This window comes from Chinchilla lanigera, unplaced genomic scaffold (assembly GCF_000276665.1).
Source record: "Chinchilla lanigera isolate Chin_1 unplaced genomic scaffold, ChiLan1.0 scaffold00074, whole genome shotgun sequence".
NCBI lineage: Eukaryota > Metazoa > Chordata > Mammalia > Rodentia > Chinchillidae > Chinchilla > Chinchilla lanigera.
In genome coordinates this window covers 5,461,317-5,485,702 of record NW_004955475.1, presented here as the reverse complement: position 1 = coordinate 5,485,702, position 24,386 = coordinate 5,461,317, and the positions used below count along the sequence as shown (strand labels likewise).

Sequence of the window (24,386 nt, the reverse complement as noted above, 5' to 3'; positions counted from 1 at the left end):
ACTCACAGCAGACTTCTCAACACAAACCATCAAGGCAGGAAGAACTTGGAGTGAAGTACTTCAGGTACAGAAAGAAAACAACTTCTAACCCAGATTGATGTACCCTGCAAAGCTATCTTTCAAATTTAATGGAGAAATAAAATATTTTCATGATAAAGAACTAAAGAAATTCATCAGTGCCAAGCCAATCCTATAAAGAGTACTAAAAGATATACTAGAAAGAGATAAAACAAACTGCAACTTCAAGAACAACATAAAGAAACCAACAAGCAGAACAAGCAATTAAACAGAGGGAAAAAGGAGGATTCAACAGCAGGAATATAGTATGACAAAGATAATCCACTACATATCAGTTATAACCATCAATGTGAATGGTCTCAATGTGCCAACCAAAAGAAGCAGATGTGCAGAGTGGATTAGGAAAAAAAAACCAACTATATGCTGTATACAAGAAACACATTTAACTCAAAAGGAAATTCAAAAACTGAAAATTAAAGGATAGAAAACAATACTCCATGTGACAGGAACCCAGAAAAAAAGTGGGTGTAGCTATTCTGCTTGCAGACAAAGTGAACTTCAAGCCAAGAACAATCACAAGAGATAAAGAAGGTCGCTACATACCTGTGAGGGAGAAGCTCCAAGAGGAAGAGATAACAATCATAAACATCTATGCACCAAATATAGGAGCACCCACCTGTATAAGATAAATTCTAACTGACATGAAAAATGAAACAAGTAGCAACACAATCGTAACAGGGGACTTTAACACACCATTGTCACAAAGAGATAGATCAACTAGAACAAAATTTGGGAAAGAAATAACAGAACTGAATCAAACTTGTGAACATATGGACTTAGTAGACCTTTAGAGAGTTCTCCACCCAGCAGCATCAGAATACACATTGTGGTCAGCTGCACAAAGGGCATTCTCCAAAATAGACCATATACTAGCACATAGAGCATGCTTAAGTAAATGCAAAGGAATTGAAATTATTCCATGAATACTATCAGACCATAGTGCAATGAAATTGGAAATTAATGACAAAAGAAAGCACAAAAACTCCATAAACAGTTGGAAATTAAATAATACCCTCCTGAACAACCAATGGGTCACAGATGAAATCAAAGTAGAGATTAAATACTATTTACAAACAAACAAAAATGGAGATACAACATACAGGAACCTGTGGGATGCAATGAAAGCAGTCCTCAGAGAGAAATTTATAGCAGTGAACTCCCACCTTACAAAAACAGAACAAGCACAAATAAACAATCTTATGCTGCAGCTCAAGTTCCTAGAAAAAGAAGGGCAAGTCAAATCCAGAACCCAAAGAAGGCAGGAAATTATAAAGCTCAGAGCAGAAATTAACACAATGAAGACTAAAAAATATATAAACAATTAATGAATCAAAGAGTTGGTTCTTTGAAAAAATAAATAAAAGAGATAAACTTCTAGCCAATCTTATCCAAAAAAGGAAAGAAAAAACTGAAATACATGCAATAAGGAATGAAAGGGGTGAAATCACTACAGATCCTGAAGAAATTCAGAAGATCATAAATACCTACTTTAAAAATCTTTCCTCTCATAGGATGGAAAACACAGAGGAAATGGACGGATTTCTAGATATACATGAATTAGCAAAGCTGAAGGAAGAAGATAAAAAATCCTGTTTAACTCAATATCAACCAGTGAAATTGAGAATGCAATTAAAAACTTGCCAATAAAGAAAAGCCCTGGTCCTGATGGATTCACAGCTGAATTCTGCAAGCAATTTAGGGAAGGTTTAACACCAATTTCTCTCAAACTGTTTAATGAAATTGAAAGGGAAGGAATTCTCCCCAAATAATTCCTGGAGGCAAGTATTATTCCAATACCAAAACCAAAGAAAGACCCAACCAAAAAAGAGAGCTACAGGCCAATCTACTTAATGAATATAGATGCAGAAATTCTCAATAAAATACTAGCAAACAAAATACAACAAGGCATCAAGAAGATTATACACCATGACCAAGTGGGATTCATCCCAGAAATGCAGGGACGGTTCAGTATACGCAAGTCAGTCAATGTGATACATCACGTCAATAGAGCCAAGGACAAAAATCACATGATCATCTCCACTGATGCAGAAAAAGCCTTCCATAAAGTCCAACACTCATTCAGGTTGAAAACCCTACAGAAATAGGAATAGATGGCCTTAACCTCAAGCTGATCAAAGCCATCTATGATAAACCAACAGCTAACATCGTACTAAATTGTCAAAAATTGAAAGCTTTCACTTTAAAATCAGGAACAAGACAAGGATGTCCACTGTCACCACTCCTATTCAATATAGTTCTGGAAATATTGGCTAGAGCAATTAGAAAAGAGAGAGAAATAAAAGGAATAAGGGTATGAAAGGAAGAAGTGAAATTGTCATTATTTGCAGATGACATGATACTCTATATAGAAGACCCCAAAAACTCCACCAAAAGGCTCATTGATTTAATACCCAAATTCAGTAGTGTAGCAGATACAAAGTGAACACTCAAAAGTCATTAGCATTCCACTATACAAGTAACGCACAGACTGAGAGAGAAATGAGGGAAACCACACCTTTCACAATAGCATCTAAAAAGATGAAATACTTAGGAATTAATCTAACAAAAGAAGTAAAAGATCTATACAGTGAAAATTATAGTACTCTGAAAAAAGAGATCAAAGAGGATATCAGAAAATGGAAAGATATTCCGTGCTCATGGATAGGAGGAACCAACATTGTGAAAATGGCCATATTCCCAAAGAGTTGTACAGATTCAATGCAATTCCAATTAAAATACCATTAGCATACCTCATAGATCTAGAGAAAACTCTCTTAAAGTTCATCTGGAATCAGAAGAGGCCTAGAATAGCTAAAGCAATCTTGGGAATCAAAGCAAAGGCAGGAGGCATCACAATTCCTGACTTAAAATTATATTACAAAGCTATTATGGTAAAATCAGCATGGTACTGGCAGAAAAACAGACCTGAAGATCAATGGACAGATTAGAAAATACAGATACAACTACAGACACACTCAGTCACCTTATCTTTCACAGAGGGGCCAAACATGTTCAGTGGAAGGAAGATGGCCTCTTTAATAAATGGTGCTGGAAAAACTGGCTTTCTACATGCCAAAGACTAAACTAGACCCATGTCTTCCACCATGCACTAAATTAAAATCTTAGGCACTATTTATGGTGCAGTACCAATTTTGGGGGTATATTTGCCCTTTTAGAATTCTTTCTATTTTTTAAAGCTTAGTCCACTGCAAGCAATGTGCAACCCAGAATTAGACTGCTGATTAAATTACAGTCATTCTGTGGCCTGCACAGAGGAGCAATTTTTTAAGCAATTGAGTTTTGCTATGGGGCTTCGCATCACTCGTTTGTAGGTCTAGGTCTGTATCAATGGGGAGTCAATAAGAAGTCTAACCTAATAGAATATTCTACTATGAAGACAAAGGTCTAGTGCACTGTTTCTAGTGCAAGGCCTATCTTTCCCTTAAGAGAAGACAGTAATAGATACCTTATGGGAAAGCATAAGGAACATTCATGAAAATAAAGTCTCCCTTACCATTACGGAATCGAAGCTACTACAGAAAGTGATTCAGATATTTCTCACTATGAGATATGAGGCACTTTCCTCTATACCACCTTTATCTGTGGGTTTGCCAGTTATTTAAGCTTTGACATGTAGAAAGCTCGTTCACACACTAAGCTCTTGTACTCAGAAGTGCATATGTGCCCCACCTCCAAGACTGTCCATAAACTGAGAAGACAAGGGTCAACAATACAGCAGTACAACTGATGATAATTGCATAGGCCAAAAGAACTGACTTCTTCTCCTTGGGTCCAACAGAAAGGAAAGGAAAACACCCATGTACTGGAGTAAGCTAACTCACCCAAAGGTTGTCCCCCAACTTCTGAATCTTGTAGAGGAGACCTAAAATAAACTGACTGGATGATCAAAGACTAGAATGTTCCATGGGCTCCAGGGAACGTCAAGCCAATATCATACTGAGGGGAGGAATTATTTCACTCACCTTTGAATCTCCAACCTCAAGAAGTAGGGAGGGAGGCACCACATGACTTATGCTGAAATAAGGAAGGAAGGGGAAATGTGCAATGGAGTTAGGAGTTCCAGTGAGAGACTTAGGGAAGGAAGAGAAGTGAGCAGACACAAACACTGACAGCCACTAGGAGTTAAAATCTCCTAGGCAGCAGTAAGCTGGAAGAAAGGACAGAAGTGCCTCTGGCCATAATGGGGATTTTACTGGACCTGCTGCTTCTGAGCCACCTAGCAGTGATCACCTGTGGTAAGACAGCAAATGAGAACCTGGCTGCCTTTGATGGCTTAGGCAAAAGAGTATAAGGCTGATGTTGGATGCCTACTGGTGAGAAAGGACAGTCTTTGTTGTGCAGATGAGTGTTCACAGCTAATGCTGCAGGCTTTCTCCGCTTTGGACAGAATGGAGGGTGGTAGTTGAAGGTTTCTGGGAAAGCCAAGGTGCAAATTTGGGCAGTAATGGAAAAGTGTACACTCTCGGAAAACATCTGCATGATTTTCTAGTGCTTGTATCTTGGAGACATCAAAAAAGACTCCTAATTATACCCAAATCCTCCTGCTACATCTGCTGTCTTTCATTTGAAATTCTACCATTAGACCTAATCTAGACCCTTTCAGGCTTTGGTCCCTGTTATGATATATAGTTCCTAAAGAAGGAATGTTGTCTAAGAGGTAGATATGATCTTAGAAGTAACCTGTACCGTCATTCGTTGTTAGGAACAAGTATTCAGCATTGTTTGTTCACACACTTCCAATTACTGGGAGTTTACTACTTTCCCAGACCATCTAGTCTACAGGAGCAGTTCTAAATGTTACTTGTGTTAAACTAAATGCACCTTTCTGTGGCTTCCATCCAAAGGCCCCAGCTCTGTTTCTTGGAGTCTCATAGAATATATCTGCTCCTCTTTCTCTGTGACAGCTCTTCAAAGGTCTGAAGAAATGTACTTTGTCCCTTTAACTTTTCTCTTCTCCAAACTAAATACTCCAGCTCTTTCAATTGGTTCTTATAAGCCTTGATTTCTTCCCTCTTCTTGGGCTAACACACAGTGAATATGGCCCAGATTAGGCTATTTATGGGATGCTAATGCTAAACACATATTGCAACTTTCTCATTGTGGCATCATTTCTGTGGGTCTTCTTCTATGCTTATTTACATTCCTCAGAAGTAGAATAACTTTTCAGGAAGCTATACTTGGGGAATAGCTAAATAAGACTCAAGAGAGGGTAAAAGGGTAATTGCTGAACCCCTGCTTGTTTCATTTCCCTAGAGAGAGAGGCTAAATGGGTGTTAGTTGGATGTTATTTGTGGGATCAGCAACCAAGCTTCCCATAACTGACTCAGCTTAAGTTACCAAAACCTTGGGTCCTGTCAACCTCTAGGACCTCAAAAATTTAGAAAATAACCTAAATTAAATAAGCCAAGAGGGAAGAGTCTGTCCCAGGCCTCAGAACATTAATGTCAAAGTTAATGCTTGTAAAAAGCAATATTCTTTCTACAACTACAATTTTTTTTATTCTCCAGCACAATTTAGAATGTAACCTTTTATGTTCTCCAAACATGCCAGTTTGAATTGGAATTTATTGAGTCAGGGACTTGGGGGGAACATTATATAAATGTTAAATTTAAGCTGTGTGTATGTGTGTTTGTTTATGCATGACAGGAAAGAGAAAAGAGATGAGAAGTCTCATATGTCTTGTTTCTTTTCCAGTCTATGAGTTTTTCTAGCCCTTGATGCAGGTATATCCTTGGTGTGTGAGGTTTTACACTATAGAACTTAGGCTCAGGATATACTGAATATCTTATAATGCTTTCCCCCTCCCTGGACCAGCCCGTCTGTACAATAAGAAAGTTGAATTGGCTGGCATTCAAGAGGGCTGCCAGCTGGACAGCTCTGGGAGACTGGGGCTTCACAGCTAAAAAGATCCTACAGGCCAGAATCAGCTATCCATTTATTCCTGTGAATTAAAAAGCATGTTGAAATAATTATAATAACAAGAAATCCTAACATTTACACTTTATAAACATTTGGAACATTTTATAAACATTTTATAAGTATCTTATTGAATCTAATCTTTTGTCCATGAGGTAACTAGTAATAGCTAAATCTTGGAAACAACCCAAATACCCATCAACCGAGGAATTGATAAAGAACTTACGGTCTTTTTAAACAATGGATTACTAACTACTCAGGCATTAAAGAAGAATAAACTGGAGACTTTTATAGGTAAATGGATGCAACTTGAGGCCATACGCATAAGTAAAATAAATCAGAATCACATATGTAGTCATCACACTGTCTCCATGGTGTCAGAAACTGAAAGAGTACATAAATAAGGACCAAAATATACAATAGATATTTTGAAATGGGAAAAAATTATTCAAAAGGAAAGAGGAACTAAAGTGGAGAAAAAGAGAAAGGAAGGAAGAGAAAACGGAAAAAAGTACAAGATAGTTATACTACTAGTGTCTCTTAGTTCACTGAAAATAAAGGTTTGCGTGAATATTGTCTGGAGAATTTTTTATATTCATATCTTGTACTCTGAGCAACTACTTTAAAGATAGCTATGCACAATGTATTAACTATCATTATTCTCCTATTATTTTGTTATGAATTTTTTCCACAAACAAAGTGGTACACAAAATGTGAAATCCCACTCTCTCTGATAATGGAATAAGATTCACAAAGGGACCCAGAATGGGTCTTAAAAAGGGTCTCACACCCAATATATTAGGCCTTTCTTTTCTTCAGGACCATTACACAGCATCCAGATCTTTGCTTATCTAAATCCAGGTCCTGAGACCAGAGCACTATCCCTTCTTTCTTGAGCCAGACCTTCTTTCAACAAACTCTCTGAGTCAGTGTTTAGCTCTGGTATTTTTCCTGAGAGAGACAAATATTTTAAAATGCATTTTTTACCTGAGGATAGGAGAGCAAGATCCTAGGAAAGCCTTTTCAGGAAGCAGCTGGAAAATGAGGGCATTTTTCCCCCAGGCAGTCAAAAACAAAATATCTACCACTAAGATGACATCCTTGAAACCATGTCACATAGGTGCAGGTAAGATGTTGCTGGTATCAGTTATGGCTGGTTATTTAGTAGGTTAAGAAAGAAAGAAAGCACTGTATTATCTGAAAACTTGTATTTTAGACCGTACATTGTGTGACTTTGGATAAGAATATCTCTCTCTGGACCTTAGCTTGCCCATATACAGTGGTACCTGTATAAGCTCAGTTCATGAGCTTAACATTTTTTACAGTTTTAGAAAAGATTGCCATATTTGTGTTTGTGTGGGAAAGACTGCCTCAGTTGCGTTTGTCACCCAACGCAGAGATTTCAAACAAAACCAAAATTTGGTCAAACACTTCTATTTGTGAAACAAATTGTTTTCAGACAAAAGAGCTCATGAACGGAGGTACCACTGTATATCCATGAAGAAATGTGACTATTTCTAAAAGCTCGTCCAGCTACGCAATTCCAGAAGTCTCAAAATTTCATTCTACCTGTTACCTTGATCCCTTTTTTATCAAATGGCTCACGATTTGGTGTTTTTGATATATCCCTAATGGATAGAGCATTTCCCCAGGAGGTGGAACTTTTCTGAAGTGGGTTGTTCTTACCCAATCTTCCAGAAAATTCGGGAGTATTGCTCTCATTTGGCCAACATTTCACAAGCACTGCCAAGCCAGTCTTGTCATTAAAGGCACATTATGCTGTCTTCCCTGGTTGCCCTACAACCCATAGATGGCCTAGTACCTGCCCAAAGCTCAGTAGAATCTATAAGACGGGGGACAGTGCCTCCTTACTTGTCATGTGAGTAACTTCTGCTTTAAGTTCCTATGAAAGCTAACAATGGTCCGATCAAATGAATATACATATTTACCCAGGGTAAGACATACTGAGGACTTCTATAGGACAAGAAGAATCAAGACAGATATAAGAGGTTTTATTTGAGGCATGAGAGAAGCTACCAACATTTATACAGCACCTATTGAATGTCAGATCTAATATGTGTTTTCACATTTACAAGTTCACTTTTATTTGTAACACTGATCCTCCATGGAATAGTTTTATTGCTTTCATTTTATCAATGATGACATAAAATTCAGACAGGCTTAGTAATTTGCACAAATGACAGAGGTATATGAGCTAAGGCAGACCTTGGATCCAGATGGTGTTATTCTTATACATTATGCAGACTTTGACTACTTTTCTAATCTCACTGGACTCTCCTACTGGGAGCCTAGGTTTTCCTGGTTTCTCTTGGCATTGCAGGGATAGTTGAAAGGTACAAGTCAATGCTATCATGATTACTTTCACTTTGAAGTTCTGGAACCAGGAAAAGTAGTAAAATGTTTTCTTTCTTGGGGTGCTCTGTGTTACTGTCCACTCTCTTTCTACGCTACTAATAAAGCAAGATTAGAAGAGGAGAGAAGAACACAATGAAGGGAAGAGGCAAAAGGGAAATGGTCAAAGTGAAATAATGGCTAGAAAGAGGAAAAAGTAAAGGAAGGAGAGAGGAAGAAAAAGGTAAACACAGGAAAATACATATCTTTATGAAAAGTCTAGCCATCAACTCTGGAATATACTCCCATTCTGAGATAGAGGAGTCAGCCCTGACCTACTTTCAGAAATTAATTTCACAATTGTGAATTTACCATTGGATTGCCATGTTCTTGACAGACCAAAGTGAGCTATGTGAAAGTCTCCATCAAGTTACCACAGATGGGAACACAGCCAGGACTTGCGGCTCCCCAAATGTCAGAGGGGAAACATGAATATGCATGGATAAAGACATTTTCAGCAACTGCAGATATCCTCAGAGCAGAATATTGCTCTGTTGCCCAGAAAGAAAATATGAGAGTGCTTTTAAGTGGACAGAAGGAAAATTAGGGAGGGCCAGAGGAGGACTAATTAGGAAGAGCCCATTAAATTGAGAGAACAAAATGCTTTTCAGGGAACTAAGGATGGGATGTTTTTGTTTTCATAGGGCTAAAGATATGCCCATGATGATGTTAAACTGTAACTACATGCATATGGAAACAAGGACTATCAATTACATAGTGAAACCCACCTGGTGAAAGTTAATTCGCAGCTAGAGTATATAATTATTTAACTTCTGTTTCCATTACAGTCCATTAGACCTGGATACCTAGAGTTGAAAGGACCCTTAAGAATAACGCTGCCCAAGACCTAAGCAGAGTTTAAAACTTTCTACAGACAGCATAATACATCCACAAAAAATTCTGATTATAAATTTCATTTTTAGGAAACAATAAAATTACTCCCCTTATGTTCCCTTTTGTGGGTTTATGTTCCACTCCCTGCCATATCTGAACTCTCCACAGAGTGTGTGGTGGATCTTGCAGCATGATGGGTTTTTTTTTATTCTTTTCTACTCAAGGCCTTTATCTTGGGTAAAATATTTCATTGATATTTTACCAGTACCTTGTGGGGCCACAGGCCAAAGTTTCCACTTTAATATATCTATTAATGGAAGACTGATGCTTGATGATACATTTTGGGAGCTAGAAAGCATAGGCTCCTCCCATTCAAAAGGTGTCATCTTCTATCTGCATAATCAAAACATGGGAAGACTGGGCTAAATAAAAGGATTTTATTCAGTAATAGCTCACACTTTAAAACCACTTCTCCTAGGAGGAACATAAAAACATTGTCAAATACAGCCCCATACTCCTGGCCCCAGACGAAGAGAATACAAAACCTTCAAAACATGACATTTGTGGATTGAAAATTCTGGTAGGGATCAATGGGTGTTTCAATGTATCCATCCTTTTCCTTCCAGGTTTCCCTATTGAGTTCATCAAGCAGCAATTTCACTTTCCTCCTATCACCATCCCTAGTACAGCTAGCTCCAGGATTTTACCCATAGCTTTTTCTTGTTCATACCAAACATGGATGTGTTTTCAGCTTTCTTGTAACTGAGATTCAGCACCTGCAATTTAAAGGAAGAGAGGTTTAGTTTGGCTCATGGTTTGGGGGAATGCAGTACATGTCAGGCTGGAGTTAAGGCAGAAAGAATGTGGTGGAAAGGCATAGCAGAGTAAACTGCATGGAAGCAAAGCAGGAGAATAGTGTCAGAGTGCAAAGAGTTAGGAACCAGGCATAGACAATGAGGGCATGCCTCCATGACTCATCCAGACATTCCTAGAAGAGTGGTCCCCAGGATGGATCATGAAGCCAATCAAGATGAAAGTCCACCCTAACCACAACAGGAAAAAAAAAAAAAACTTTTCCCTCTCAGGATGAAATTTCCCAATGTATCTTTAATTAAAACTAAGAGAAGCTAAAAGAGGAATAAAGACAAAGAAATCAGAGAATAAATCAATCTGGCTTACAAAGTCCAGGTTTCAAATTTTAAAATAACTAATGATTTTGTTAAGCAGGAATGCATACCCAGGCCTGTCTTTGCACCAAATTTCACCATGATAATTGCCTATTGTCTGCCTCCTCCCACCCTTGCAGAAAAGAGCTTAAAAGCAAGAAAGGATAATAAGGCACAAGACCCATTCTTGCCAAGCCCCAAATCCCCCATATTTTTTTCCAGGCATACATTTACACAAAACTGAAATAGTCCAGACATAACTGCTCATGATTTTTGTTCTCACCTCTTTCATAAAAGAAAATTTTTATGGACATTCAGAATGCCAAAGTTGGTAAAATGCTCAAATATCACTCTATTTAAAGTTTCCTCATTATAGATAAATAAAATTGATCCTAAATGGTGGGAATGACTTACCTAAGATCACTTCATAGCAAGACAGTGACATGAAATGAACTTGAAACTCACAAGAGCTAAAAAATGTGAAGATCTTTCCTTCTAAAAACTAGTTCTGTTTGATAAGAAGGTTGACAGAGAGCAAAAGTGCACAGGAAAAACAGAAGTGTGATGGAAGGAAAGCTGAGGAGTATTTCTCAGAAATTGCTTGAGGCCTGACACTACCACTGGAGCTCCCAAGTGTATATGTCTTCTGTGTTTGTTTCCTTCCTCTGTTCCCTCTCTTCAGGCCACCCCATCCTGGAAGCACCAGAGAACATAACAGGACCCTGGAAAGGGGATGTGAATATTCCTTGTACCTATGGTCCCCTAAAAGGTTATACCCAAGTCATGGTGAGGTGGTTGGTACAACGTGATTCAGAACCAGTCACCATCTTCCAACGTGACTCCTCTGGAGACCATATCCAGCAAGCGAAATACCGAGGTCGCCTGCATCTGAGCCAGAATATTCCAGGGGTTGTATCTCTCCAACTGAATACCTTGGAGATGGATGACAGAAGCCACTACACCTGTGAAGTCACCTGGCAGACCCCTGATAGCAAACAAGTGATGAGAGACAAGATCATTGAGCTCCGTGTCCAGAAACGTGAGTCACTGTGGGAACAGGAAAGCATTGATAGGCAAAGACTCAGTAGAGTACTATAATCCTAGAAACTTCCAAGTAATGAAGAGGCCTCGGTTTACCTGTACAATAGTCTTTTTCCTAGTATATGTGCTAATCAGAGGAAGTGTACAGGCGGAACAGCCTCAGGGTCATCACTCCTATGGTAGGTATGGTAGAATTGTTGGGAAGGGTTTCTGGCTTGCAAATCTACTTCTTCAAGTATTCTAGAATTTTTGGCATTCATATTATGTTGCCCTTCTTAGGCTCTGGGCCTTAAAACTTATAAAAATGAGTAATTCTGATAAAGATCCTGGAGGCTAGACAGATGCTGACAGAAATGCTGTGGAAAAAGAGAGGCAGGAGGTTAGCCAAGATAAGTTTTGCTGGGTTAACAATTTATAAATCTCTGGCCTTGATAATCTGAAAATGCAAATAATAGAGAAAATTAGAGCCTAAAAATGACATTTTCTTAAGTCACTTAATTTTTAAGTCCAGATAATCCCAAACACAATAATACCAAATAGTACCCAGTCCTCCAAGAAAGGTATTTTTGGACTGAACTTTTAGCTCACTTACAGAGCACTTGCCTAGAATGTATGAGGCCCTGGATTCTATGCTCAGCTATGCAACAGAAATGTGATGCAAAGGAAGGTATTTTTATTTGCTATTCCCTTCTTCTCTCCCAGTTCAGCAGTCACCTCTCATTCCAGCTGCAGATACATGCACGCCCTTCTGCTCAACCAGGATAACTTGGCCTGTGTCCCATAACTTTATGATTTCTCAAAGCCTCCTCTCTTTTCTTCCCTTTGCAGTCCCTGTCTCAAAGCCCACAGTGACCACTGGCAGTGGTTATGGTTTCACTGTGCCCCAGGGAATGAGAATTAGCCTTCAATGCCAGGCTTGGGGTTCTCCCCCCATCAGTTATGCCTGGTACAAGGAACAAACTAATGACCAGGAACCCATTAAAGTAGCAGCCTTGAGTACTTTACTCTTCAAGCCTGCAGTGGTGGCCAACTCAGGCTCCTATTTTTGTACTGCCAAGGGCCGTGTTGGCGCTGAACAACGGAGCAACGCTGTAAAGTTTGTAGTCAAAGGTAAGCAATCTTCCCTGCAGGTAAGCATCTTAGAACAAAGATAACCTCCTTCATGCCAGAGAATGGTTGGAGAAGTGCAGTCCTGGGTAGGCAATAATTACATAAACACACACACACACGCATGCACACACACACACACACACACACACACACAATTCAGAATAAGGGATAGCAGGGTTTGAGACAATACCTGTCATATAAGGATGATAGTATGACATTTATTAGGTACCTCATATTTGCCAGATACAAAATTCAAGAACTCAACAAATTTTCTCAATGAATCCTTACAAATATGCAATGAAATGGTTAGCATTACTCTTATCTTTTAAATTTTTTTATTTTAAAGAGAAAAGCAATAACAAAATAGCAACAACATAGACAGAATAAAACAACACAGAAACAAGAAAAACGATACAGGGTTTCAAAGCAAAGTGATAGGAATTAACAGTGGTTGTTATAGTCCGTAGTGTTATCTTCAACGAAGTTGCTCAGATTACCAGATGAAAGAATGCAAGATTGGGGGGCTGGGGATTTAGCTCAGAGGCACAGTGCCTGCCTGGCAAGCTCGAAGTCGTGAGTTCAATTCCCAGTACCGGAAGAAAACCAAAAAAAAAGAATGCAAGATTGATCAAACCATTATAGAGAATAAATAATAATCATCATAATACATTAGAAATTATACAGAGCTTCACTAAACAAGATGGTAGTAATTCACCAATGGTTATTATATTGCATATTGTTGCCTTCAAATTAGTTGCTCAGATTGCCAGAGATAAGCAAGCATAATTGGTCAAAAAATTTTTAAGCATTCACTGTTCCTTTCAATAAACCAGTAGACATCAGCAGTACAATTATCGCAGCTATCCACATATATATTTTCCCCTTCCTTCTTTCTTTTTCTCCTTTCCTTCATCCCAGTTGTTCCTTCCCTTGGAGCAATTTCTTTCCCTTTCACACATTACTCTAATTTTATGTAAAGAAAACTTAAAGAGCAATCTATTTGGTCATGGACTCACAGCAAGGAAGTGTAAATCCAGATTTGCACTCGGATTTTGCTCTTTATAGAGTCTGATTGTTTCTCATGGTTGAATCTTCCTGGATACCCTTTGAAAGCTGTTTTTTTGTTTGTTTGTTTTTTCTTTTCTTTTTGTTATTTTGTTTCTTTGATTGGGCTTTTTTATAAGGAAAGCCAAAACCTCTACATATTTTCTTTCATTTACCTTGTCTCCCTATAAAGTCTCATGCTGGGGAGGTTATATGGACAGCAATTGATCTCTCCAAGCATCACCATTCTGGTCAAGCCGCCAGGACACTGATACTTCAACACGTACATACAGCATGCAGTGCTCAAAATACAACCTCCCTCACCCACCTTCACCCCCATGCACCATTTCCAATCTCTATTAACTATTATTCTATATTCAGATTCATCAGAAAGCCAAAGAATGTGAATTTCATAAAGAGACAAATTGAACGTTCTTGTCTTCTCTGAGTTATTTAGGATTTACTAAGTATCAATTTTGCATCACTAGATTATACAATCCAAGAGTACAACATCTGCCTACTTTATGGATACCCCCCCACAGTCCATCAAAGTACTTGGTACATAAAGGACATTAAATGAGTGTTTGTTAATACATGGACAAAATATATTTCTACCTCACCTTCAAAAATCTCCCAAACTGTTGTCAAAATTATTTTCCTAAAACTTCAACTGAAAAATTCTCTCTCCCTGCCTTAAAAACATTCTGTTACTCCCTGTGGAACCTTCCATCCAAAGAAGAAAGCCCAAAGTCTTCTAGTTTGTCCTCACCCTTCCTCTCCAGCCTTATCTTCTGATACATGTCTCCACATCTCAAACATAGCATACTGTTATGTCTGACTGCAATGTCCTTCCAACCCTCTTGGTCTAAAGAAATTCTATTGGCCTTTCACTCATATTTTCATTTTGCATTAAAATATACTTCACATGCAAAATATTGAATATTTTTAGATATACACTTCATTGGTTCACATGGTTGTGCATGGTTGTCCACTATCTAATTCCAGAACATTTCATTTGCCCTGAAACAGCCATCAAGCAGTCATTTCCATTCCCCTATTTCCCTAAACCCCAGAAAACACATATCAGCTTTCCTTTTCTGTAGATTTCCTATTCTACACAGTTCACATAAATTGAATCATAAAATGTAATGCTCTGTACTCATTTTTGTCAGTTAGTATAATATTTTCAAAGTTCATTCAGGCTGCAACATGTATCAATAATTCATTGTCTTTATTACTGAAAAACAGAGCATTACATGGATGTGCCACATGTTAGTTATCCATTTTTCAGTCGATGAGCACTTGGGTGTAGCTACATTTTGGCCTTATGTGAATAAACAGGGCCAGGGATTTAGGGTGCCTGGCAAGTGTGAGGTCCTAAGTTCAATTACTAGTACAAAAAGCAAAACAAAACAAAACAAAACAAAACAAACAAACAAAAAACCACAAAATGAATGCACAAACACTACATGGTGTCCTATGTGTCTCTAAGATTTTGTTCATATTTTATTCATTTTCCTCTCTATTCCACAAACAATAATTACATCTTCAACCTTACTGATGCTTTATTCTGCCAGCTAAAATCTGCTACTAGATTTTTTTCCATCTAAAGAAGTTTTCTTTTCAGTTATTGTGCTTTACAACTCCAAGATTTTGACTTGGTTCCTTTTTATAATAAGAGTTTCTTTATTGATATTTTCTATTTTATTTGAATCATTATGCCTTTTTGTTATTTAGGTACATTTTCCTTCAATTTTAACACATATAAATTGTTTCATCTATTAAATCCAATATCACTGTTTCCTCAAGGATAATTTCTACTTATTGAATTTACCTTTACCTGTCAATAGGGTATATTTTATAGTTTCTTTTCATGTCTTATATTTCTTGTAGTTGAAAACTAGACTTTAGAATAATACAATGAGATAAACTTGGAAATCTTATTCTTTCTCTCCCCAGGGTTTGTTGTTGACTCTGCTTGCTGTAACAGTTTTTTGTTTTACCTTGTTTGGTTCAGAGAATTTCTGAGTTAATTCTGCATAGTCTTTCATATTATTTGCCATGGATGGCCACTGAAATCTTTTCTTGGTTAATTTAGTGGCCAGCTAGTGATTAAAGCAATATTTTCTTAAATATCTGTAATCAATAAATCTCCTAGTTTTTAGCAAATAACTCTCTTGCCTGTTGTACCATATTTTTGACACTCAGCCAAGCAGTTTATAACTATGTCATAATCTTTACTTTCTATCTATAAGACTAACAAGGAGTAGTAACTTACAAGCTTTTCATGTAATTCATAAGAAAACACAGCTCTGTGCATGTATGTGGCCTTCTAGATTCCCATGAATGTATCACAGCTTTTTAAATTCCCCATGGACAGGGCCAGGGATATAGTTCAGTGGAACAAGTGCCTGCCTGGCAAGTGCAAGGTCCTGAGTTTGATTCCCATGATTCCTGGTACCAAAAGACAAAAAATTCCCTATGGGCATCTCATTCTTCAGTTTTTCATTTTAAGATTTTTGGTTAGTTTCTTTTTTCTCGAAATTGCTACCCATTTCCTCAGGCATCTATATGACAAATATTCTCCCATCCTCAAAGAGAGGCTTTCAGAACTGAGTGACCAATAAAACAGCCTTTTGAGCCACATCTTCCAGGGAACCACCAAATAGGTCAAATAATGGCAATTGTTTGGGAATAAGGTATATTCTGCTCACTCCAAGAACTGGAATGAGGTTTTATTTTACAATTACATCTGAGCTGGGAAGGAATAATAGAACCAAAGTTAAATGCTATAAAACTAAGTTAAAATGCCACAAAGCTTACTGTTTTTACCAACAATGGGTTCTTTTCTTCCTTAAATCCTCCTTGTTACAAATCTTTGGATAATTTCAAAACCTCTGGGAGAAGATGAACAATATCAATTTTCTGTTATTTTATTGCTTTTATGAAGCGGTAAATTTTTGGAGATAATTACTGCACCATTATCAATGACGTTACGCATTACCACCTTCTTTGTGAGACTTCCAAAGTCCCTCTCAATAGACTGAACACTAAATTTCATTTAAAAGTTAGTCATAAAGTATATTTTCTCATGCAAGTTTACAGATTCTTTGAGTCCTAGCCACAGACTCCTTGGAGTTCTGTGAACCTTGACTTAAGAACACTACCTTAGATTGGTATTTGAAGAATAATCAGGCAATACAAGACTAATCAGTGTCATGAGGCAAGTGTTAAGAGGTTCAGTGATGGGCCTGACTGGCCTTTACCAGGTCCTTCCTCTCTTTCTAGGACATTCAGCTGTTTACTCAAGGTCTTTAATTTGGCTCCCTTTCTCTTGCACTTTCCTTAGAGCCGCTTGACATGAAGAATGAAGCACCTACAATCACAAAATCCCCATTGGAAGGTGAGTTTTACTGGGATTCTACGGGAGTAAGAAGGATTTGAAATGATATCATCGTAACCAATGCAAAAGCCCCAATATCATTAAACAATGAGTAAATGGTCACTGGGCTACTCAGAGAAAACAGTGTAGTGAATGAATGGAAACCAAAGGGATAAGTGAAGAAGTAGAATCATGAAAACAAGCACTCTTCTTTGGGGAAGCTTCTGAAGCAAGAGTACACTATGACTTATGTTTTGCTCCTTGCCTGATTTTCTGTGCAACTGGATATATTACCTCCTGTCTATGAACTTTCTTTCCACTAAGAATCCCTAAAAGTAAGAAATTACAATGCCTCACCACATAATGTTGTGGTCAATGATATGCCCAGGTGCTCCTGAGGGGCAGGCACAGATTCCCACAAAAACTCCCAACATTTGCAGCCATCCTCTACCTTATAGCTCCTGTCTGGAAGAAAGACTTCTGACTCTGATTTCCTGTTACTATAGCAACATCTACAGTAAACCAATCCTGGGACCAAACTTCTAAAGCGGATGTCTACTTTGGGGAAACCATCAGTGAGCCAGGAAAAGGCAAGTTCATGACTTACATCCTTTCTTCTTACTCCAGTTTTGTGCCCAGTACTTATAACTACATACATTCTTCTGTGGCATTCAACTTTGCAAATCATCAAGGCGGGGAGGAAGGGAGAGAGGGAGAGAGGGATTTAGGAATAAACAAAGACAGAGTGAAATTCAAGGGAATAGTGTGTGTATTCTCCTGCTGCTCCTTAGGCCATAATAATATATTTCTCAAACAAGAATAGGGTAGGACCCTGACCTACACCAGCTCTCTCATGCACATAGGTATGGGATCAGGTAAAGATAACAGCAGTACTTCACTACCTGAGCTTCTTAAGTAACTTTCAGCCAATATTTTATTCCTCCAAAGTCTCAATGATTCCCAATTCAGAGTCACAGAAATGAAATTCCCACCTTGAACTGAGTCAGCTGGTTTTTACTGAGTGTCTTGGCTACTTTTCTCTCGTTGCTGAGACAAAATGCCTAATGCCCAAAATTAAGGAAGGAAAGGTTGATTTAGTTCACAGTTTGTGGAGGTTTCAGTCTATAATCAGCTGGCTCCAAGGCAGGGTGGCAGGGCACAGGGGCAACACTTCAAGGTTGCACAAGACAGCAAAAGCGGCAAGACCAAAATGGGGAAGAGGAGCAAGCCTCTTTCCCTCCCTTCTATTGTAAGCAGGCTCCCCCCACCCTAGGGCATGTAGCACTCACATCATCCCCACGCCCTCCTTCTGCACAGGCTCAGGATGATACAAAGTAAGGATCCACACCCTGCTCAGTCACTTAATTAACCTTCTAACCTTCTCAAGTTGACAAAATGCAGAGCATCACAGAGCGGTAAGGGAGTGTCCTTTTCACCCCAGGATGCAGAACTGCTGACTCACTTAGCCAAGTCGCCAGACTCCTCACGGTGACACAGTGTGTCAACCATACCACTGAGATAATTCCACTGATTGTAAAATAATGAACTACTTTCACACTCATTCATAATTAGCTGCTTCCCTTAAACTATTGAGATTTGGTTTCATAAGATGAGAAAATAACTCTAGGAGGTGTATAAGTTCTCAGGTATTGGATCAGTGCCTTACCTCCTCTGTCAAGTTTTTCATAACTTCACTCTCATGATGGAAGAATCTTTCTTTGGTCTGCACTATCCTATGTTTTTCACTCTCTCAGTTACAACTAGGAGCTCAGAGAACTACATATTCCTGAGGCAGAATATCATAGAGTCTAGGAAAAACAAAGACAGTTTCACCAGAAAATCTGAAGGACATTAGAATTCCTTTCCCTACCCTTCTTTATTCCCTCACTAATCTCCCATATTCAAAATATTATAGGTAAAAGAGATTAGATATGTTCCAAATGTCTCATTGAATTTAGGGGGAAGCTATGACCCAGTGACAGTCAGGGATTTAACTAATGTTATTATATTCACTTTTCTGTGACTTCTGTAAAAACTAAGCCAAAACCTAGCACCTTAAAACAATATAGATGTATTACAATTATCTTCTGGATCTCAGAAGTCTGACACAGTTATTACTGAGCTACAATCAAGATGCCTGTAGGGCCGGATTGCTTCTGGAAGTTTTGAGGAAAAATCCATTTCCTTATCCTTTCCACTTTCTAGAAGCTTCTCACATTCCTTGGCTCTTGGCTCCTTTCCTTCATTTCCAACAGTGTAACATCCTCAAATCTCCCTCTAACTCTGACAGCTTCTTACGTCTCTTCACTTCACTTTTATATAGAAAGCACTTCCCAGTCCTCGTCACAGCCCAGGAAGTTTGTATTTGTAATCCTATGAAAAGTTATTGGAATCCTAGTGGGTTAATTCCAATCCATCACTTTGAGTGCAACCCATGGTTAGAATAAAGACACTAAGGCATATTTATACTTATGGGGAGCCAAGGGGGTCCTAAGTGCAGCCATGATGATGGCCACTTGGAACAAAGGCCTCGACCCAAGGCTGAACCCAGGTTTTATTCATTCATGAAGAAGGGAGTGGCTCGAGGATGAGTGACTGAGAACCATGGAAAGTAGGTGAGTTCCATGAGCTGGGCTAGGTAGAAGGCCCGAAATCACTTCTGCCATATGTGGAGAGGAGGATATGCAGAAAGAGTAATCTGCATAATACAATTGAGATAGTATCTAATGTTTTGAGGTCAGTACTTCAGCTCTGATGTGTAATGTTTGAAGCCCCAGGAAGTCATAGCCTCCATCTCAAGGCTCAATCCTAGCAGACAGTATGGAGCGTTGGCTCACACATCTCGCCTCATCCCAGGTCATTCGAGGCAGCAGCAGGCGGTGTGGGGAAACACGCCTGCCATCTCTAAAGATTACCATCAGCACCTCAGCTAGATTGATATGCATTGCTTAAAGCCAACTGAAGGGATAAGGGAAGGGTCCTAACCAGCTCTATACACATCAGTACATGGAAATAGGGTCAGGCTCAGCAAACATGGAGGCAATTGCTCCTCTTTTAAGGAGAGTCGCCTAGGTGGTCCTCTACATTTTAAAGTTTCTTTTCAGTACCTTGATCCCACCTGTATAATTTAGGATCCTTTCCTCATCTCAACATCAGTTAATTATCTATCTTATTTCCATCTATAACCTTAATTCCTCTTTATAATATGAAGGAAAAATCAGGCGTGGTGGCACACACTCTTGTAATCCCAGCACTCGGCAGGCTGAGGCAGGAGGATCCTTGTGAGTTCGAGGCCAGTCTGGGCTACAAAGTGAGCTCAAGGCCATCCTGAACTGCATAGCGAGACCCTGTCTTAAAAGAAGTAATAATATGAAGGAAAGCACTCACAAGTTTTAGGAGTTTTTGTTGTGAGCATCTTTGAAGGAACAGTATTCTGCTTGTCACTGTCACACAACAAAGAAATAACAGATCCAGAACTAGAAGCCCAGCATAGGGGATTCCTTCGGCTTCTAGGAATGATGGAGATGTGTACTGCAGAAGACTCAGTAGAAATACATTTTGAGAAAGAAAGAAACTGGGAATTTAGCCAAAGATTATTATGAGGAAAAGGATTTGGCTACCAAATCTCAACACGGTAACACTTTGGTGAAGCTGGGAAGTGAAAATATTACTTTTTTCTTTCTAAAGGGAAGGTGAAAACCTTGTGACTTGGCCCCATGTAAAATGTGGAGCTCTGGCTCAAACGTACAAGCTAATCAGCTGTCAAATAGCAGGTCTGGAAGAATTTGTTTAAAAGTGCTGTCTCTGGCTATTCTCAAGACTTTCTCATGGACCTGGAGTTTAGTTTATCTCTCTGACTAGCTAAAAAGATTAGGAGAAGATAGCAAAATGGAAAAGAAAGAAGTTTTAGCTTGTCTGGGATGCTTCTTAGAGTTTCTGTTTCTCATCTTATTTTCAATCCCATAATATTTGGCCTTTTTTGCCTCCTAGCAAGGGGCTTGCCTATGTTTGCCATCATCCTCATCACCTCCTTGTGCTGTATAGTTGTCCTCACCATGGCTTATGTCATGCTCTGCCGGAAGACAACTCAACAGGGTAAGTGATAAGTGTGGTTGGTTGGCTTTTCCTCATGCATTATTTCTGGCAATATATTTGAGCCTATATTCTGCAAAGTCCCAAGCTAGTCCTGGAGGGAGGGCAGAGGTGGAGAGGGGCAGATGTCTATGCCAACATGATTTCAGACTTATATAAATAGATGCAAAAAATCTTTGGTACCCAGTTAAGTACATCCATCCTTATAATATGTTACCTAATGAGGCTACAGACATTTCCCTTAGGTTGCTTACAATTTATGTGGGGGATACAAGGTTGCAGAATGGGGCTTATCAGTAATAATGCATAACAGTAAAGATTATGGAGTCAAAACTTGGAGAAGATAATCAACATTAAAGGGGTCCTGGAGAGAAGAAAGTCATTTAGGGCTGATATAACTAGAAAGGGCTTTCAGGAGGTGAAACTTAAACAAAGTCTTGAAAGATGAAAACAGTGTAAGGGGATAGTGTTCCAAAATGAGGAACTACATGAGTTAAAGGATAAGGCCCTAAAAAGACAACTGAATTTGAGATCATGAATAAAGAAAATGCGTGGAAATGAGCAGTAGGAAATACAGCTAGGAAAGGAAGTTTATTCTAATTACATAAGGCTTTTGATACCAAGCTGAAAAATTTAGATTTTTTTTTCACCAGGACTTACGAAAGGACTAAAAGTAACCCAATTTTTTGAGCATAGTAAATGACACGATGAAAACACAGGTGTCTGAGTCCTTTAACAAGGGCCAACAAAGGAGGAAAAAGAAAATTAGGATGTTTATTTCTAAGAAAAGCCTAGCTATAATTCAATGTCCACTGCAGTAGTCATTTTATCTATCATTAGCTTCTCTCTTTGTCTATAGCATCTCCTACTCACAAATACTTTGTTTTCCTCTATCAGTCTCTCTAGTCTAGGAAAAGGGAGCTTCAAATGTCTCCATCTCTTGAGCATCAAGTATAAATTCTAGCCTTGACCGGTTAACATGGTTATGACCCATGAGCATAAACTTGAAATTGGCCATAAAACTCCTGAATACTAAAAGGAAAGCATTTATTATAGTCTTGGTGTGGGCATAAACAGTAATCGTATTATATTGTTTGTCTTGAAAATTGTCCAAGTCTCCTCAAGACCCAGAAGATAAAGGTCAAAATGTAACATTCTATTCAAAACACTCTGTAATGAGGCTCTAATCCTTATCATTCTCTTTTGCCTATTCTTATTTCTGGTCACTAAAGTCAAATAAGCAAGTATGCCTCACACATAATACTTTTATGCTATTTTTTTTTAACCTCAGTTTGTCTTTCCAGAAGTCCTGTTTTCTATATCTATATAAGGGAGATAGTGCTAATGGTGCCATTTCAATTTATGCTATAGTTACTGAATAACAATTGTGTGTCAAATTCTGGGCATATAACAATGAAAAAACAATCCTTGTAGTACAGGAGCTCCAAGACCAATTGAGCATGCAGCACATGAAAATGCAGGGCTCTTCTATAAGACAGAAGGCCTGAGGCTTGTCCTGTTTACAATTTTGTCATTTAATGTATGCATTTCCAGTTGCTTTCTTGAAAGATTCTAAGTACCTAGAGGGCAGTGCTACTAGATATGCTAATATCTGCCAAGCAAAACCCTTGAGCCTGTATGGACAATTATCCTCCACAGACACTAGGGGGCAGTAGTGACCAGGGTCTTTTTCTTCCATATAGGGTAGCGACTCAGTGCACTTGGGAGTGGCTTGGGCCAGGGTTCCTGACATCAGGCTAATTCAACCCCTCCTGGACTCTGGTCTGGGAGTCAAGTTTCTCACTAGGACTTTCTGAGGATCTTTGGTGAGATTCTTGGGTGGAAAATGGGTCCAGTTCCAGTGCTCTCCCCCATTCCAGACTAAGCAGCAGCTCCTAACACCCTGAGACACATTAAAATGCTCCTATCTGTTCCCTTCTTTCATTTTTTTGATTGGTATCCAGTGGCCATGTTTGGCCTTTGTTTACTTTCTGTGGAAACTTCTGACCTGATTCCTCTTTCTTTTCTAGAACATGTCTATGAAGTCAACAGGTAAGACAGCCTCTTCGTTTCCAGTTTATGATCCCTTCTCTACTCTCAATTCTTTTGGTCATTGTCAGGTAACATAGAGGAAAGGATGTGACATAAAGCTAGACTTAAGGCCAGAGAACTTCGTATTAAGACATAGCTTCTTTCTCCTCTGAGGTACCTTCTAAAGTTCAGTCCCAGTCCAGTGAATACACGAGATAATTTAGGTCTATCACCCATCTGCTCTCTGAATTTTTGGGTGACAAGACCCTGAGAGTTAATTGGTAAAAATTTAGACGAGTGCTGGTCTAATCCCCTATTCTTTTCTCATGGAATGTGGCCTCTTGGGCAATAGCATAGATGCCAGAGAGGCCAGCAACTCTGGAGAAACCATGATGGTAGCCATCTCCCCATTTGGCTGGGCCAACAGCAAGCAAGCTTCCCCGACGGTGGGCAACGACTAGTGTGATGAACTCTTCCTGGGCCAGAAGTACCAGATCATCACCCAGATCAACAGTGACTATGCCTGCCTGCTGCAAACAGTACCCTTGGATAATGAGCTTCTGGCCACTGAGAGCAAGAGTGTTATTAAAATGTTCCACTGGGTCAAGTTCTGTTAAAATAATTATCTATTCAGTTCCTGTCTTTTGCATGACCTCCTTCCTTGCTAATTCTCTTCCTGAATAGCCCAAAGTGTCTGCCCTGCCAATGTTCGGCACGCTAGGAGTGAATTTCCCCTGAAGCAAGCCAGCGGCTGGGTTTTGTCCTTGGTCTTTCTGGTGTCTCCACCTGAGCCTTCCACTGTTCTTTCTCCAACTCCAGAGAAGTGTTCACAGCACTAAGGTTTGTTCATCAGACCTCTAGGTACTGCCAGAAGATCAGAGGGGGCTAAACTCCGCCAGCTCAAGAAACCAACTATGTGCGGGATCACTTCTCTTTCTCTAGGGCCAGACTACTTTTATCTGAGACTGTTATGTTACAAGTCAGGGTTTTGTTCTGCCCTGGACTATGAATCTAGTGCTCTGGTATTCTTTCAGTGCTCAATAAATAGCTCATCATGATAGCAATTTCAGTTGTTCTGGTCTTCTCTCAAGGTGTGGTAGGAGGTACTAAGTGTGATTAAAGTAAAACTGGTTAATATGGGAGTATGAGTCACACTTTGGTTTTGTATCTTTCTTCTTCCCACCAGTGCCATCCCTATCTCACTGCACGGGTAGCCCCAGCTGGATTATAATGACTCTTTGATTAAACAGTGAGCTACT

At 39.0% G+C, this 24,386-nt stretch overlaps 1 protein-coding gene across 3 annotated transcripts; it reads left to right on the top strand.

Moving 5' to 3' along the window:
* The first annotated feature begins 4,150 nt into the window (after window positions 1-4,150).
* Vsig4 (V-set and immunoglobulin domain containing 4) lies at window positions 4,151-24,191 on the top strand. 3 transcript variants are annotated; one of them, XM_013502887.1, is made up of 8 exons: window positions 4,151-4,334; window positions 11,110-11,466; window positions 12,297-12,578; window positions 16,972-17,025; window positions 17,511-17,594; window positions 20,995-21,099; window positions 23,127-23,148; window positions 23,812-24,191. In XM_013502887.1, the coding sequence occupies exons 1-8, from the start codon at window positions 4,280-4,282 to the stop codon at window positions 23,846-23,848; spliced, it is 996 nt and encodes a 331-aa protein (XP_013358341.1). In that variant the 5' UTR covers window positions 4,151-4,279; the 3' UTR covers window positions 23,849-24,191. The 3 variants fall into 3 exon arrangements, with proteins under 3 accessions (XP_013358341.1, XP_013358340.1, XP_013358342.1); XM_013502886.1 differs by having other exon boundaries at window positions 23,480-24,191; XM_013502888.1 differs by lacking the exon at window positions 23,812-24,191 and adding an exon at window positions 23,458-23,494.
* Window positions 24,192-24,386: the final 195 nt, after the last annotated feature.